Genomic DNA, 15,489 nt, shown 5'->3' with positions numbered 1-15,489 from the left:
CCCATCTTCTTGGTAGAAATCACACACAGCTCAGCTTTGGAACTTGGGATGGGAGATGAATTGCTCTGCACACCTATTGAGCAGATCTGTAAATCTCTCCACATGCTCTCAGCAGTATTTCAGGACACTGGGGATGCACGGAATCTTTATTATGCTCTCAAGATTCAACTTGTGCCAGAGAATGCTGCAGGCAGACTGCACCAAGTCTGTGCTTCTGAACAGAGACCTCCTTTGTGGGGTTGTAATGGCAGGAGAGTACAGAAAGGTATGGGCTTGGGTCACAGGATAAGCCAGCACAGGTCTGGTGCCCACTGCTTCTCAAAGGGCGTCACACAGGGGCACACACCACAGGGACCACACTTGTAGAATCATCCATCATCCTCTCCAACTGATGCTTCTCTCCCTACTGCTGTTCTTCACCTACTCTACATTCACTTAATTTAAAGCTCCAGTGGAAAAATCGACTCTTACTCCATCTCCAGTTTCTGCTCACCTCATCAGCCATGCCCAAGGCAGTATAAACGAGACAGGGCAGTGGTTCAGCCCCATTGCTATGTCAGGAGCCACAGCTCTGACCCGAGGGCTTGGCGTGGCAGGAACATGACTAAAAACTGCACTTTGTGGAAGGTGAGGATAGAAACTGCATTTGAACAGGGCAGGAAACGCACACATCACTGAGGACGCTTGCAATCATCGCTGTAACAGTCTTCTCCTCTTTCTCAAGACAGCTAAGATACAAACACCAACAAGAGGTGTGAACACAGAAATAGAGGGGATAACACAAACTGCAGAAAAACATCCAACCACCCAAAATAAAGATCAGGGATCCAAGGGTACTGGATAGCTGGCCCCAGCCCATCTCAGAATGTAACTGCAGCAAGACATTTCCCAGGCTTGGATCTGCAGGCGCAACACACACCTGCACTCCTGCTGCTGCACAACAGCAGAGTACACCAAGGGTCAGCCCTTGCTTTCTGCTCACAGAAACAAGGAAGTCACAATCTAGCTGAAGTGAGTGCTTGCAGAGGCTCATCTCCCTTGACCTTAAGCCACAGCAGGGGGGAACAATTCCTTTAGAATCTCCAAATTGTGTATGTGATGCAGGAGAGCAGGCTGCGTGACTCAGTGCCCAACATGGCTCCTTCCAGAAAAATGTACATCCATTTATTCACTTAAAATACAGCCAGTGCCCCCAGGCTGCTGGCAATGCATGTTCTCTCTCAAGTACCCTAAACTCTGGTTGTAAAGGTGCCAAAAGGTGCAGGCAGTAGCATGTTTGCAGCCTATTGCCATGCATCTCTGAAGAGCAGGAATCACACTTCACATCCAAATGTTGCCTCCATTTAACTAACGGTTGGAAGCAGTCTTCTCTGATCCCGTGCAGCCTCCGGTGCATGTTTCCTCTCTAACAGGGATCACTCTTAATACACAGACAGCACCTACCTTGTTCTCTTAGCGTGTCGCACACGTTTCGGTCTAAAACACACTGTGACCGCTGGTTCGGCTTTGTAACAGTGCAGTGGTTGAAGGCACTTTTGGCAGCAAGATTACAGGTCTTTCCATTCTCATATTAACAACTGCAAAAGGAGATGCCATCAACCACAAACCAGCACCAAGAACTCTGAAGCCTCTTGCCCATAAGCTGAGGGGAAGCTTCATTTTTGGCCATTTGGCTGTCCCACACCCCTACTATCAAAGGCACGTGTTATCCCTCAGCTAATGGCCCCATGAACGCTGCTGCCATGCTGGCTCCACAGCTCTGAGCTGCACTCAGCACCGGGTGCTCTGCATTAGGTGGTGATGTATGTCCAGTCCTTTGTTCCCATGGCATGGATAACACGAGTCCAGGTTTAAATTACATAGCAGGAAAGGGGTTAAAGTTTAAATGGCTGTTTTGTATATGAATTAATGTATGTAGCTTTGAGCCAAAATATCTACCATTAATTTTTCCACCTATTTCAGGAGCAGTAAGATACACAAAGTAAAGTTTATTTTGGTACTTGTTATACTTCACTCCCATTAAAAATAAATTAATCAGCAAATTCCTACACAGCTCAGCCTTCTTTTATGTAAATACAACCCAGCTGTAATGAATTACAAGGTGTTATTATCTCACACACACTGTATAATACTTCACACATAAGAGGTTTCTCTGCTTAGCTCAGCTTTCAACAAAAGCATCTTAAATAAACTGCAAGCAAGTTGTTTGGTCTGTAATGTTTTCACAGAGAAGGGATACACCTCACACATTGAGGGTTTCTTTACATGACTCATTTTATAACAAGTTAAACTGAGGAAGTTCGCCCTGGAAAAAAAAAAAACAACAAAATGCCTTTTTTAATACAGAAAAGGTTCCTTAAGAGAAGGCAAAGGGGAGAAAAAAAACAAGCCAGTGTTTGGGAGCCTGTGTGCTGCACCCAAGTGCTGCTCAGAGGAGGGACGTCACCAAAACAGCTTCAGAAAGAACAGTCACATCCAGGCAGTCAACGGAAAGAACACATCATCAACTATGAATTATCATCCTTGACTTTTGCATAATAGCATTATCAGGAATACGCCTTAATATCAGAGGGCTGATTCTTATCAAAGTCTTGCAGAGCACAGAAAATGCAAACACGTGGATTTGTACCCAGAATGGCATTTATTACCAACTACAGTTTTGACAGGAGTGAAATGAAAACTGTTTTGACCTGGAAATAGCCTGGTGAACCACTCACCCACACAGTACACCTCAGCCTCTGCTGGTTTAATTAGTGGAGCTCTGGCTCCCATAATTACTGCATTGGTGTAATTTGCTTGCACAACCATATCAACTTTTAGCTGGGGCTGACAGGTCTTGTTATAAAGCCCTGGACCACTGCTTTGGGGGTGGGAGAAAGCCCAGTCCTATCCCATTAAGAGCCATGGACAGAAACAGGGATGTCACTTTCAGGAAGAAATTCTTAGACCATCACTAAAAAGAATATGGAACTATCAGCAAGGCAGAGCTCCTCTGAAATACCAAGCACTGTGAGGCGGCTTTGGGTGGCAGCCCAAACATGTTTCAGACTCTTTCCTCATTAAGATGGCTACAGCCACAGAGGACTACTGGGAACTGTGCATTATTCTTTGCATCCTCCTATTCTTGTGCAACAGAGCAGAGAGTTCCTAAAGAGGATTTTCATGGAAAATCCCTCAGAACCTGATAAAGTAATTCTTAACGCTGTTAAAGAATAATGGGCCACTCCTTCATGATACCAGGCTTTCAGAATTCATTTATATCTACAATGCAAAGCTCAGATTTGTATCCACAACCATTCAGCCAGCAGAGGAATACTGCTGTTTCTGTAGGTAGCAGCTCTCCAAATGAGGCAAGGGACAGAAATGGCTTCTGGAGATAACTAAGTCATGGTTAAAATATCTGTTTTCCCAAAGATGGAAGGCAGGTCTTGCAATCTGTGTGCAAGGACCACTCCGTGCCATAAAAAGAACAGTTTCTCAAACCAAGTGAAAATTCAGAAGACTATGGCTGTCCAATTTGCTATCAAGTCACCACGGGTAAGACATCTATTTAAATACATTCTTTTTCAACAGCAGACTCTCCTTCCTGATCCCACAGCCTCAGCCCAGTTCTGTTTCAGGCCTGTTTCCAGGCTGGTTTGATGAATGTTCTTAGAGTCCTTCGTCATTGTAAACAGGAGAAAGGGGCTTGAGGATGCTGCGAGCGTTGCTCTCCACGAGAGGCCTCCAGCTCACCTCGCCCGTCAGCAGCAAGTCCTCCCCGCTCAGCGCGTCCAGGTGCTGCACCTGCAGGAGATGGGCTGTTAGCACAAGGTGTCCTGCACTCCATTCAAGGTCCTCAAGAGCTACATAAATATGTTCCTTTCTGGCATGCTTTGTCACTTTGGAGAAGTAGAGCAAAAAAGATTCATGATTACTGAAGCGTCACAGAAAGGCAAGCAGATAAGTATCTGCAGATCAACTGCAGTTAACCACGCAATGCTGCCTGCTTATGCCTTAGCTAATGCTTCCTCTGAAAGTTTGGCAACAGCACAAAGAACAGCCACGCAAAGCATTTCAAGTTCCAGGCAGTTAATTCCAATGACACACTGCTGGTATCATTATCAGCATGGAGTGCTCTAATAAGAGCGGTTTCGTGTCAGCCAAGACTTTCCTCTATAGAGAAAGAACCTGACCAGCAGGGAACAGCTGAGATTTATGAAAACGTATGGGCTGAAGGAGCTGAACAGAGAGTGAATGCTACAAGAAATAACTGACATCAAAAGAAATGTTAAGGTGTAATGTAAGCAAAACACTTGGTGAACACTTCAGTACTGTTGTCACACGAGGTACTGTTAACACATTGTAAATGCAAGCTTGCTGCCATAGGACATTTCAGGGACCTGAGAGGGGGAAATGGGTATGAGAGAAGAAAAAGGGCCCATCAAGAGGCATTAAAACTCAGATGTACCACCTCTAGCTCAGGACATCTCCAAACACAGATTGCTGAGAGAGTCCACCAGGGAATTAGTACCCATGCCAGCCCTGTCATTGTATTCTTCTCTGTGCATCCACTAATAGCCAGTGTTAAAGACAGGATCAGCAAGAACTTGTGCAAAAGATATCTTACACAAAGGATTTACAGTGTTTACCAGAAACACAATATAATTTGACAAGCAGTTTCTCAACAGAGGGAAGAATACAGCAACAGTCACAGGATCAGACTGAAAAGCCACCTACACACAGCATTGTGTTACTGAGAGTCAACAGGCTTCCCAGCAGCAGATGAATACAATGCATAAATATCACATTACTTCCTTATTTCCCACCCCTCCTAAAATCTGTTAGTTTAGTGATTTTGAGCGTGAAGTGGTTGTTCTGTACTTAATAACCCCAGACAGGTTTCCCTTCCATAAACCTCACCAGTAACATTGGAATCCACACAGCATCCCAAGCAACGTGTGGCAATCCATGCTCAGCCTTTCCTTGCTGCATTGGGTTTGAGTAGCAAGGGTTTGGTAGCGAGGAGGGATGCAAGAATGAAGTCTGTGAGCAGAGCCCCATGTCAGACCTGAGCCAGCTCCAGCTCCCCCCAGAATGGACCTACCATTGGCCAGAGGAATGATGTTAAGTGTGTCTGGGAGAACAGATGGAAGAACAAACTGCTATGCAACAGTGCAACAGCAGTTGGGAGAGACAGGTGAGAAATCAGAAATGAGTGCTGCAGTCACCCAGATGTTGGAGCAGTCTGCTTCTGAAGGGTGGGCCTCATGGTATAGAGTCATGCTGGAGCAGTGCTTGGAGAGCTGCAGTTCATGGGAAGTCCACATGGACTGTTCAGAAAGGATGACATCTATGGGAGGGACCCCACATGGAGCAGGAAAAGGCAGCAACCAACAGGCAGCAGCAGGAAGGAAGCACTAGGGACTGATCACAGCTCCTCTTCCCCATTCCCTAGCACCACCCCAGCATGGAACAAAGGTGTCTTCAGTTTGCTTCCCAGCCTGTTAGTAGTTAGCAAAACAAACTACACTCATCTCCCTGCGCTGAGTCTATTTTGACTGTGACGGTAATTGGTGAGTTCTTATCTCAACCTGTGAGCTTTTTTCCCATCATATTTTCTGCCCTTGTTCCCTTGTTCTTTTGAGGAAGGGGAGAGAGAGAACGGTGTGGTGAAGCTTAGTTTCATACCAGTGTTTTATTACCACACTTGCTCACCTTCTATACACCTTCAGGGTTTCACAGAGCTGTCTCATATTCTTTCCCAGCTGTTTTAGAGGCAAGGAACCCAGTCACTGCTAATTTGCTTCCTCCCAATTCCACTGCTCTTTGCTGAGCCTTATTCAGTTCAGTTTTTATCTTTCTCACTGTTTTGGGCCATTACAGATTATTCAAATCCACAATGGTGTCATAGACTTGAAAAGTGGCACCATAACACAACAGGTTTTTTTCTTCCTTAGTAGTTCTGAGCGCTTGTTTTATTTTTATCAAACACTACTGAGCAAAGTTGCCATTTCCATATCAAAATTATAATCAAGAACTCTGCGCTCTTCTGATAGCCTAGAGCTCATCTCTTTAAACATAAAGCTGGATCTGTTTTTCTCCCTTAGTGTACCCACTTTGCTATTGTCTTCACTCAACTGCACCAACCACTTCTTCACAGTTACCAATCCTTACTGCAATGAACCTTCTCACTTTCATTAAAAAGTGAGGGCTGATTGACCTCTGTTGTCTATATTTCAATAGGTTGCTTGCCTATGAGAGTACCTTCACTCTTCCCCTGTCACTGCTCAATTTTTTTCTTTCTTGTAATAGAAATCATTGTTGAGGTGGGTTTTTGGTTTTTTTGGATGTTTCCTAAAGATCCATAAAGAGGATAAGTCAGACACTTGTTATCTATAGTGATGCTTTCAAACCACAGATGGGTGAGAAATGACCTGCCTCCACAGAAGCTGTGCTGACTTTTCTCCAATGTGCTACATTTATCTGTGTAATTACTATTTCCTATTAGGCTGCTGAAAGCTTCTTTCCCGTCCTCTGCTTCAGTATATAAAGTTGCTACACACTTTCCAGATGGCAGTACACAGCCAGCGCACACTGCCTGCTGGCATTCCAAAGGCGTCTCTGACAAATTCCCTTCATTTTCCATTCAATTTTCTGAGTTACACTGAAATACATCTCCAACTCCCTATCTGGTCCTAAATACAGCATTGGAGACACTACTGAGAATGCTGCTGTGGAGTTTCTGGTCTCCAATTTCCTGTCCCACAGCTAAACCCTTCCTTCCTCCAGCCCTCTTCTCACCCATTTTCTGTCTTTGGTACGTACCAGGACCCACATTTACCAGGTCCTACCCAGTACTTCCCAGGAGGTTTCTGAGCCAGATTTCTAAAGGTTGAGAGGACAAACACTATTAAACATTTTCCTCTGCATAGTAACTGAATGAACCTGGAAAAAACCTTTTATGTCTTTCCCCCCCAAAACAGAAGATTTTTAATTACTGTGTGTAAACCATTTCATTACCAAAATGTCTCCACAGCACCAGGTATGACTGTACGAGTTACCACCCACTGCCAAAACACTGAGTCCCTTCATGAAGCGGGTGCAGAAAAAGAATAAGCAGGGATGCTCTCAATCTTCTGTGAGTTTCTCTCCAGACATTATTCAAACTGCAATGAATCTGTTAATGTCTTTACTTTTATCTCCTTAAAAACATTCAGCGGGTTCTTAAAAAAAGTGATATAGATAAAAACAATGGAGCTATGCATTACCCAAGCAATAAAGATAAATACTCAACACCCTAACCAAGAGAATGGAGAGAAGCTGTGCTGTGAGCTGCAGTGTACCTGTTTGCGCACATACTCCACGAGTAACTCCAGATGCCGAGGGTCCTCACAGTTCCTGTTAAAGAGGTTCCTCCACAGAGCTGCTGCCAGAACGTGATCATCGGACAGGATTCCCTAAAGGAAATATAGAGAGGGGTCAAAAAGTGCACATGAAGAGGGTCTGAATAAAAAATAACTGAAACAGCATAGTCAGAAGTGCTATGGAAGAGTTCATCCCTTTGTTCTTGGCACTGGTGAGACCACACCTCAGGTACTGTGTTCACTCTTGGGCCCTTCATTACAAGAAGGGCACTGGGGGCCTGGAACGTATCCAAAGAGAGGCAATGAAGCTGTGAAGGGTCTGGAGCACAGAGGGAACTGCGATGGTTCAGTCTAGATGACAGAAGGCTCAGGGGAGACCTTATCACTCTCTTTAACTCTCTGAAAGGAGGCTGTAATAAGGTGGGAGTCAGCGTAGTGATAGGATGAGATATCATGGTTTTAAGTTGCATCAGAGGAAGGTCAGGTCGGATATTAAGAAACATTTATTCTCAGAAACAGTGCTAATGCACAGGCTGCCCAGGTAACTGGTAGAGTCTCTGCCCCTGGAGGTGTTATACAAATGTGAGGATGTGGCACTGAGAGACATGGTTTAGTGAGCATGGTGGTGGTGTGTTGGCAGTCGGACTTAATAGAGGTCTTTTCCAATCTTAACGATCCTATGATTCTACTCTAACTACCTGGCACCTGACAAAATGAGAAGTCTCAAGCCCACAGCTGCTGTAGGCTGTACATACAAAAAGACATCAACATCACTCTTTCCCTGAATGGAAAAACCCTGGGCTTAAATTAACTAATTTAACAGAACAGTTTATAATAAATATTCTGGCAAATTAATCTGGAAAAAGCCTCAGTTTGGGTATTCCTAAATGTAGGAGCTGACAAATGCATTTCTAAAAGCAAAGAAATGAGACAATCGAACTGTAGGAGCTGGAAGGAGCCTCTGGAGATCTCTCATTTCCACCTTCCTCCTAAAGCAGGTTCCCCAGAGTAGGTTGCACAGAAAAACATGGAGGGGGTCTGAATGTCTAAAGAGGGAGATTCCAGAAAATTTGGGCAGCCTGTTAAAAGGCTCCATCACTCTGACAGTAGGTAAGTTCTTCCCAATGTTCAGATGGAACTTCCCACGTTCCATTTTGTGCCTGTAGCCCCTTGCTACATCTCTGGGCACCACTGAGAGAAGCCTGGCTTCATCCACTTGACTTCTGCCCATCAGATATTTACAATATCCTCAAAAACAGCACCACCTCACAGAGCTGTGTGAAGGCTGTGATGCTTGGAGAAGAAAAACTAAAAGGATACAAAACATGATGCTACAGAAAAGTAATCACGTCGTTGCAATTTTGCTTTCCTTGTCTATTTTCCGTTTAAATGAGGAAAAAATGAATTATTCATCATCAAGTACTACCTACATTCTTCCAGTTAAATCTCGTATTATTTTTGGCTTACACAAGAACCACATCCAGAGGCACTTTTGTCTAAATTCTCTCTTACCTTTATTGTCTTTTTAGATTATATGGTGTTAGCACTATAGTCTCGTAACTTCTGTCTTCAGCTGACATGTTTGCCAAAGGCAAGCGAAGACTTTAAAATATTCAGTTAAAAATAGAAGAGGTCAGCATTTGTCTTTAATCTAAATAGACATCTTGTTTCCACAGAGACTGCAAGCAAGAAAAATAAAGACCAGGAGACACATCCTGGCTATGCTTAAAACTAGATTAAGACCTGCAATCAAAACACTGTTCAAAACTCCACAAAGTTTACAAGATATTAATGATGCAAATCAGTGTCTTAAAAAGATAACATCATTATGTGAATAAGAAGAGTATCTGAAGATCAATATCCATTAGAGCAAAAATATTAACAACTAGAAAAGCTGATGCAAATGTATTTTCCCTTTGGAAGCCCCAGAGATGCTTGTACACAGTAGCTCCAATTATTCACCAGATAATTCCTTTAGAACTCTCTCACTCAGTCACTCCCTATAAATACTCTTTTTGCTGTTAAAGTATAACTGAGTACAATGGGATTCAGAGGCAGAAAATGTCATTGACAGTATTGATGGTGAAGAAAAACAAACAGAATTTCTTCTTCTATGTCCCATGGTTTAAACTGGTATGTTAAGTGCTTTCTTTTCTCCTTGAAAGCACTGTAATTCAAGGCCTAGGATGATCACTAAGAATTCTGCTTCTAAAACACAACATTTCTCTGAGGATACACAGCACAAACGTGTTACTCATCTGCAGCATTCTGTGCTCAGTGACACAGACGGGCCAGTTTTGTCCTGCACGTTCTCTGAAAACATCCCTCTTACCTCATCATATCCAAACAGAGCTGCATAGAAATTTTCTACCATTCTTCTCAAATCTTGCTTTAGAACAACAGAATTAATCTGCAAAAGAAAATAGAAACACGTTTGTATGGGTTCTGAGGAGGTGGTGAAAAAACATCTCTAGAAAAAGAAGAAAAAGTGCCTTGGTCCAAATAGGTTAGGATTTGGTTGTAATGACGTTCACATAGTCATAGGTTTTAGAACAGTTTGCAATACTCTTAATTTTGTATACAAAAGAAAGACAGTCAATGTTACTATATTCAAATAACACAAAAACTTCAATCACTAGAGCTGGTGTACAGGCACAGGAGTAGAGGGGAATAAAGGCAACTGTGTGAAGAGTGAAGGCAACGTTGTTCCCTTTAAGTAGCAGCACTGCCCAACACAATGAAGACTTCTGCACTTTAACTATTAGGGAGGTTTTCCAAACCTTGGGTTCATTCATACGGAGCTTTTAGAAACTCTGTAATCTTCCAATAATTTTTCTAAAGCAAGGACTCCAAAGCTGGACATTCCATCACCAGGAGAAGTGATGTAATGCTAAAAATGGAGGCAACATCCCTACCACTTCTTGATTACTTCTCAATATGGATGCATGCATTCAGGAGTCACATTTCTGCTCTTACAGCATCTCACTAGAAGCTCAGACTTACTATTGTTCACAAACACTACATTTCTTTCAGTTTGTAATGATACAGCTACTTCCCCCCACGCTCTGTGGTTCAGTTTAAGTTCCATGCTAACTTTGACATAATTTAACAATTGCTCAAATAGATGCTAGTCTGGTCTTCGCCACTCACTGGCTTTTACAACTGACCTATATGTAAGCTGAAGACAGAATGAAAAGCGATCAACTGCTAGGTCCAGAGCGATGGCTGGAATAACTCATGTGCACCTCCCTGGTGCAAACTGCCTACTCCTTTTGCCTGTATCTTTTACCTCAACCAACAGAATAATTTAATACACAGCGCTTCTCCCGTGGGCTGAGCTATGCTTCCAATGCTAAATCATCTTTTCATTTATTTATTTTACACACCTCACATCTTGGAGGCAGCTTTTACAAATAACAAAACACTGGAATACAGGGGAGAAAATCAGTTCTCCAATGCAATGAGCGCTGCTGTCTCTGACGTACAGCTTATGGCAAGGCTAAAGAAAAGCTGTGAAATAATCACATCTAGTATCTTAAAGCTCATGAAAGCATGAACCACAACCCAGTACATTCTTAGCATCCCTAAGAGACTCAGCTTGGTGCTCATACAACAAACTTCTCTAGCAAAGTGTGATTTCGTTCTTACCATGCTAGCTAATCTCCAATTCAAATCCTCTTCCCTGAAGCCACTATCTTTTTTCATCAGTTGATTTTTATAGAAATGCATATCGTGCAAACACAAGGAAAATTCCTTTCATGTCAGTTACTCATATTTTTCCATTAATATAAACTATTAAAATTCATGCAGATATTTTATAGGCTATCAAGATTTGGTGACTGGTTATTACTGAATGTTTAAAAAAAGAACTAAACATAAGAAATCAGAGGGTTAAATGATGACTGCAACTTCTGTAATGACTTAATTAAATTTTTATTGAGTACATAAACTATGATGTCATTTCTACCCAACCATGCTCAAACTTTCTATGCATGTCAGAGACCGTGGTTTTTCTCAATAGAACGTACTTCTAAATAAGCTGCACTTCTACAGCTCTAATAAGGGGGAGCAGGTCTCATGTAACACACTCAATAAATTATCCTTCCATTTTTAAACAAACAAATTCCATGAGTTATTATATATTTGCCACGCACTTTTTATGACATAATAAAAATGTTACCTCAAGGATTACTTAACACATACTACAAATGTTACAGCAGGCAACTGCAAGGGGCAAAGAAAACAAATAGTCCCATTACAGAGACAAGTCCTGGACTATACGTCCCTGGGGACACAGCTTTCTGTACTAAAAACAAAGAGCAGCAGCTTTAGGTTAGTAAGAAATAGATTGATGAAGGAGATAACCAAGTTAAACAAACACGGCAGTAAATACATCTTAAAAGACAAACAGTTTAAAATATAAAATGTGACTTTGGGGATGGAGGAGTACCTCAGGCAATAAAATTACATTTAAAGGAATACTGCAGTTTCTGAAGAATACTACAGCCTACATTAAGTACAATCACTGCAGGGAAAAAAAACACCCTCTTCTTTTTAAAGGAAGAAAAAACGAGCAAATCCAAATGAGGGTTTGTTGGAAATGCTTCCTCTTCTCAAACATGTCCATATTCTTACCACTAGCAAGTTTCATGATCTGGTTGGTCATGATTCCGCTGACTCTTCCACAGTTCATTATTAAGAACAAGTTCTGCCAGACAATTCCAAGTGAGTAATTGCTAATAACAAGAAAGAAATCAATAACATCTGGAGCTCTTCTAAGAACTGAGCCCTTTGCCTTCTTTGCAACGACCCATTGTAGAGCTATCACCAGAATAAACTTACATCCATCACCTTAATTGACAAACAGAACCATCTTAGTTCAAAACACGGAGTGTGTTTTTGTACATCTTCCTACTACACGTGACAACTTTTCATTAAAGCACTCAATCATCCCACACTGCCTGCAAAACTACAGCATTGTCATACTGCAGACAGAAACCTCATCTTCAGCTCCAACAAGTCCAGCATGCTCTGTTCAGCAGCCAGATGCTGAGGCTTACTGCTATACCTGGCAACTTTCTACATCATGTCACAGTTGGGGTTTTTTTATCCTAACAGAATTTCTAGGAAAGTAAGAGAAAACTCCTTTATTGCATATGCTAAACATGTATGGAAACATCTCATGTGCAGCTACAGTTAAATGGAAAGCTGCTTTAGGATAAGTCTGCATTAATCCCTACTGTTGAATGGAGAATGTTCTTTCATAACAAATCTCCTTCTCACCTCCACTTACCATTTACACAGAGAAGTACCAGAGTGCAGAAGCTGGAAAATAACATGCTGGGATGTGCTCTGCCTGCAAAGGGATATTCGGCCCATGAGATCAGCCCAGCACCAGCACAGAGCAAAGATCAGACCATGTAACAGGGATACTGGATCGTCAGCTGTTTCCCTCAGTGTAGATGTTCCCATTGAGCCATAGCACACGTGAGTGCTGACAGAGCTGCCATCTCCACAGGCTACATTATTTGTAAGTATTTTAACAGGAGTTTCTTTTTAGTATGTTTTTTGCCAGCATGTATTGCCCCTAAGCTACTTTAACACATTAATCCATCCATAGACTATAAAGCCAGAAGGGACGCTTCTAAGCTCACCTTGTGCAAGCACTGGTCATTGAATTTCATGCAGCAATTCATCTCTTTAGGCCATAAGTTATGGTTGAACTAGATTTTTTTATTAAGAGATTTCAGCCAGAAGAAATGATTAGATCATAGAACCTGACCCTCTGCATATCACAGGCCATTACATTTCACTGAGTTCCCTCTGTACTAAGCTCAGTAAGTTGTGCTTGGCTAAAGCATATCACCCTCACAGCTGAACATGTGTATCTCATTTCATATTTGAATTTTCTGGCTTTAGCTTCCACCCCCTCATTCTCATTATGCCATTCCTGCTTGAATATAAAGCTTCTTCTGTACCATACAATTCATTTGCTCCTGCATACACACACAGTAAGAGCGTCACCAAAGTCATCTTTTCTACCAAGCTGAAGTAAGTTTGTGCTGGGTGCACTGATGTGCTGCATCACCGGAGCACACCCGCAGCAGTCATAAGCTGCAGCAGCAAAGTAGCATTTAATGCTGATGCAGTGAAAATAGCCCATCTCTTGTGCAAAACAAGTCACACAGGTATGAGAACCCTTCTGCTGTTATGACTGAGTCTACTCCAAGGACTGCTGCTTGCCACGCTGTCATAAACATGAATCACTCTTATTTACACTTTTGATTATTGGAACAGTCCGTGTCAGCAGAATTTCCTGAAGAAGACACAGGACAAACCTTTCACAATATTTTTTTGCCATTTCTCTGGCTTTTTTTTTTTCTTCCCTCTCTACACCTTTCCCAAATCTGCATTTGGAAGGAATGAGTTACATGCAGACATTTACATGACTAGTAAATAAAGTAGCCACATACAGTTCTATACAGACAGTCAAAGCATTTTGCTGCCCTTTTAAGAAAGGCACATGGCACAAAATGGAGAAGACTACAGATAGCCCTTTTACTCCTGCCAATAGCAGAACTACTACTTGTAAGACAATAATTTTGAAAATGACTGAGACTGCAGTTAAGATCAAAAAGACTGAATTAATAGAACAGATTAAAAATACCTTCCCAGTAAGGGGCCAAAACGGCAAACTCCTTCAGGCAACCTCACAGAGCTGAATGACAAAGAAATGGCAGAAATTATTTTTCCAGTCTTCATTTCTTGAGTCTTTTATAAACCACTGTTGCTTTGTCTGCAAATAAGGTCAAGTTTACTGGCTTGCAATTAGCTGCAGCTGTGACTCCCCGTCCACTTTAAAATACTAACTTTTTGATGAATTCTCTAATTTTCTAATTAAAAGACATTAATTTTGTAATGCACCACAGCAGACAATTAACTTCAGCAAATGGTCTTTAAAGCCTTTTAAACGTTCAGTGACAACCTATTTCAACACTGCGCTAACCTACATTAAAGCTAAATATATTTTAGATCGTATCAAAACCAGTTTCTGCCAAACGTTAAATCTATTAAAACAACATGTTATTGGAAAGAGCTTTTTTATGCTTTGCTACCTTCATAACTGCAGTTACCAATAACACACCTCAGAGCACTTATGTTTTCCAGGCAGATATAGAAAAGCAAGTTATACTACATTACCTACATATTCTAGCAAAAATAATGGTCACCCCTAGATGTCTAGTAGAAGGCATATTTCTATCTTGCAGTCTACTCATTTGGAAACATTGCCATGGTAACAGTAAAAAAAATGCAGAGGAGGTCACCATACAGTCCTAATCACATTAAATATATGGGGGCTTATTCTGAATTTTTCTTTTCTCTGTAGTGCATGGCTGGCAGAGCTCGCTGACGATCTCTCAAGATTGAGATCATGGAAGAAAGGTCGAATTGCTGTGCTCTGTCTGGTTGTGCTGGTTCTCTGTAGGGGTGAGCAGGTGTAGAGGATTTCTTGCTGTAATGCCTCTCAGAAAAATCACTTGCTAAAATCCTAAAAGCGCTGATTAAAATGCTTCTGAATGTGCCAGGAGCAAGAATTCTGACTGAGAGACTGAAAGGAAGTTACAGTCAAGTTTAAGAGAGGCACTTGGAGAAGACAGCAGTGAAGCAAAATAAATCATTAGTGTAGATATTCACCACGAGCACTTAACACAGATCCCATAAAACCTGATCTCATTACTGAGACAAACTTGAGTAACTGTGAGAAAGAGTCACATGCAACTGTACTGGAGCAGACTAAGGGTCCACCCAACACACCATCCGGCCTTCAACAGTAGCCAGATACACTGAGAGATACAGCAAGAGTGCAAGCCATGCACTTCCTCTAAGCGTTCTCCCAAACACTTGGAGCTCAGGAATTTCTTAACCCTTGATATGTTTACATAGCAACCTTCAGAAGGTCTCTATTTCAAACAACTTATTCAGTGAACTACCTGCATCTACAATATGTTTCAGTTCCCTGCTAATATTTAATATAATTGAAGGGCCACGAAGCACAGAGTCTATGTTGACATGTATTTCAGGTGATCCAGGGGAGCACAAACTGATAGAAATGTAACTTACATTGGTAAAAATTAGTAGGAAA

General features: G+C 41.9%; 1 protein-coding gene across 4 annotated transcripts in view; it reads right to left on the bottom strand.

Moving 5' to 3' along the window:
* Positions 1-1,968: 1,968 nt before the first annotated feature.
* Positions 1,969-15,489, bottom strand: part of LOC107322836 (ubiquinol-cytochrome-c reductase complex assembly factor 1) — a 50,447-nt gene continuing 36,926 nt past the window's right edge. For all 4 annotated transcript variants that reach the window (XM_015881341.3, XM_085519504.1, XM_085519503.1 and 1 more), the window contains 3 exons: positions 9,679-9,756; positions 7,326-7,439; positions 1,969-3,786 (listed from right to left, as the gene is read on the bottom strand). In XM_015881341.3, coding sequence (XP_015736827.1) covers positions 3,652-3,786; positions 7,326-7,439; positions 9,679-9,756 — 327 coding nt within the window. In that variant the 3' untranslated portion in view covers positions 1,969-3,651. The remainder of the gene's footprint in view (positions 3,787-7,325; positions 7,440-9,678; positions 9,757-15,489) is intronic.

This window comes from Coturnix japonica, chromosome 19 (assembly GCF_054131305.1).
Source record: "Coturnix japonica strain WE chromosome 19, WE-NBRP24, whole genome shotgun sequence".
Taxonomy (NCBI): Eukaryota; Metazoa; Chordata; class Aves; order Galliformes; family Phasianidae; genus Coturnix; species Coturnix japonica.
Note: the sequence above shows the minus strand (reverse complement) of the source record. Positions and strands in the feature narration are given on the sequence as shown.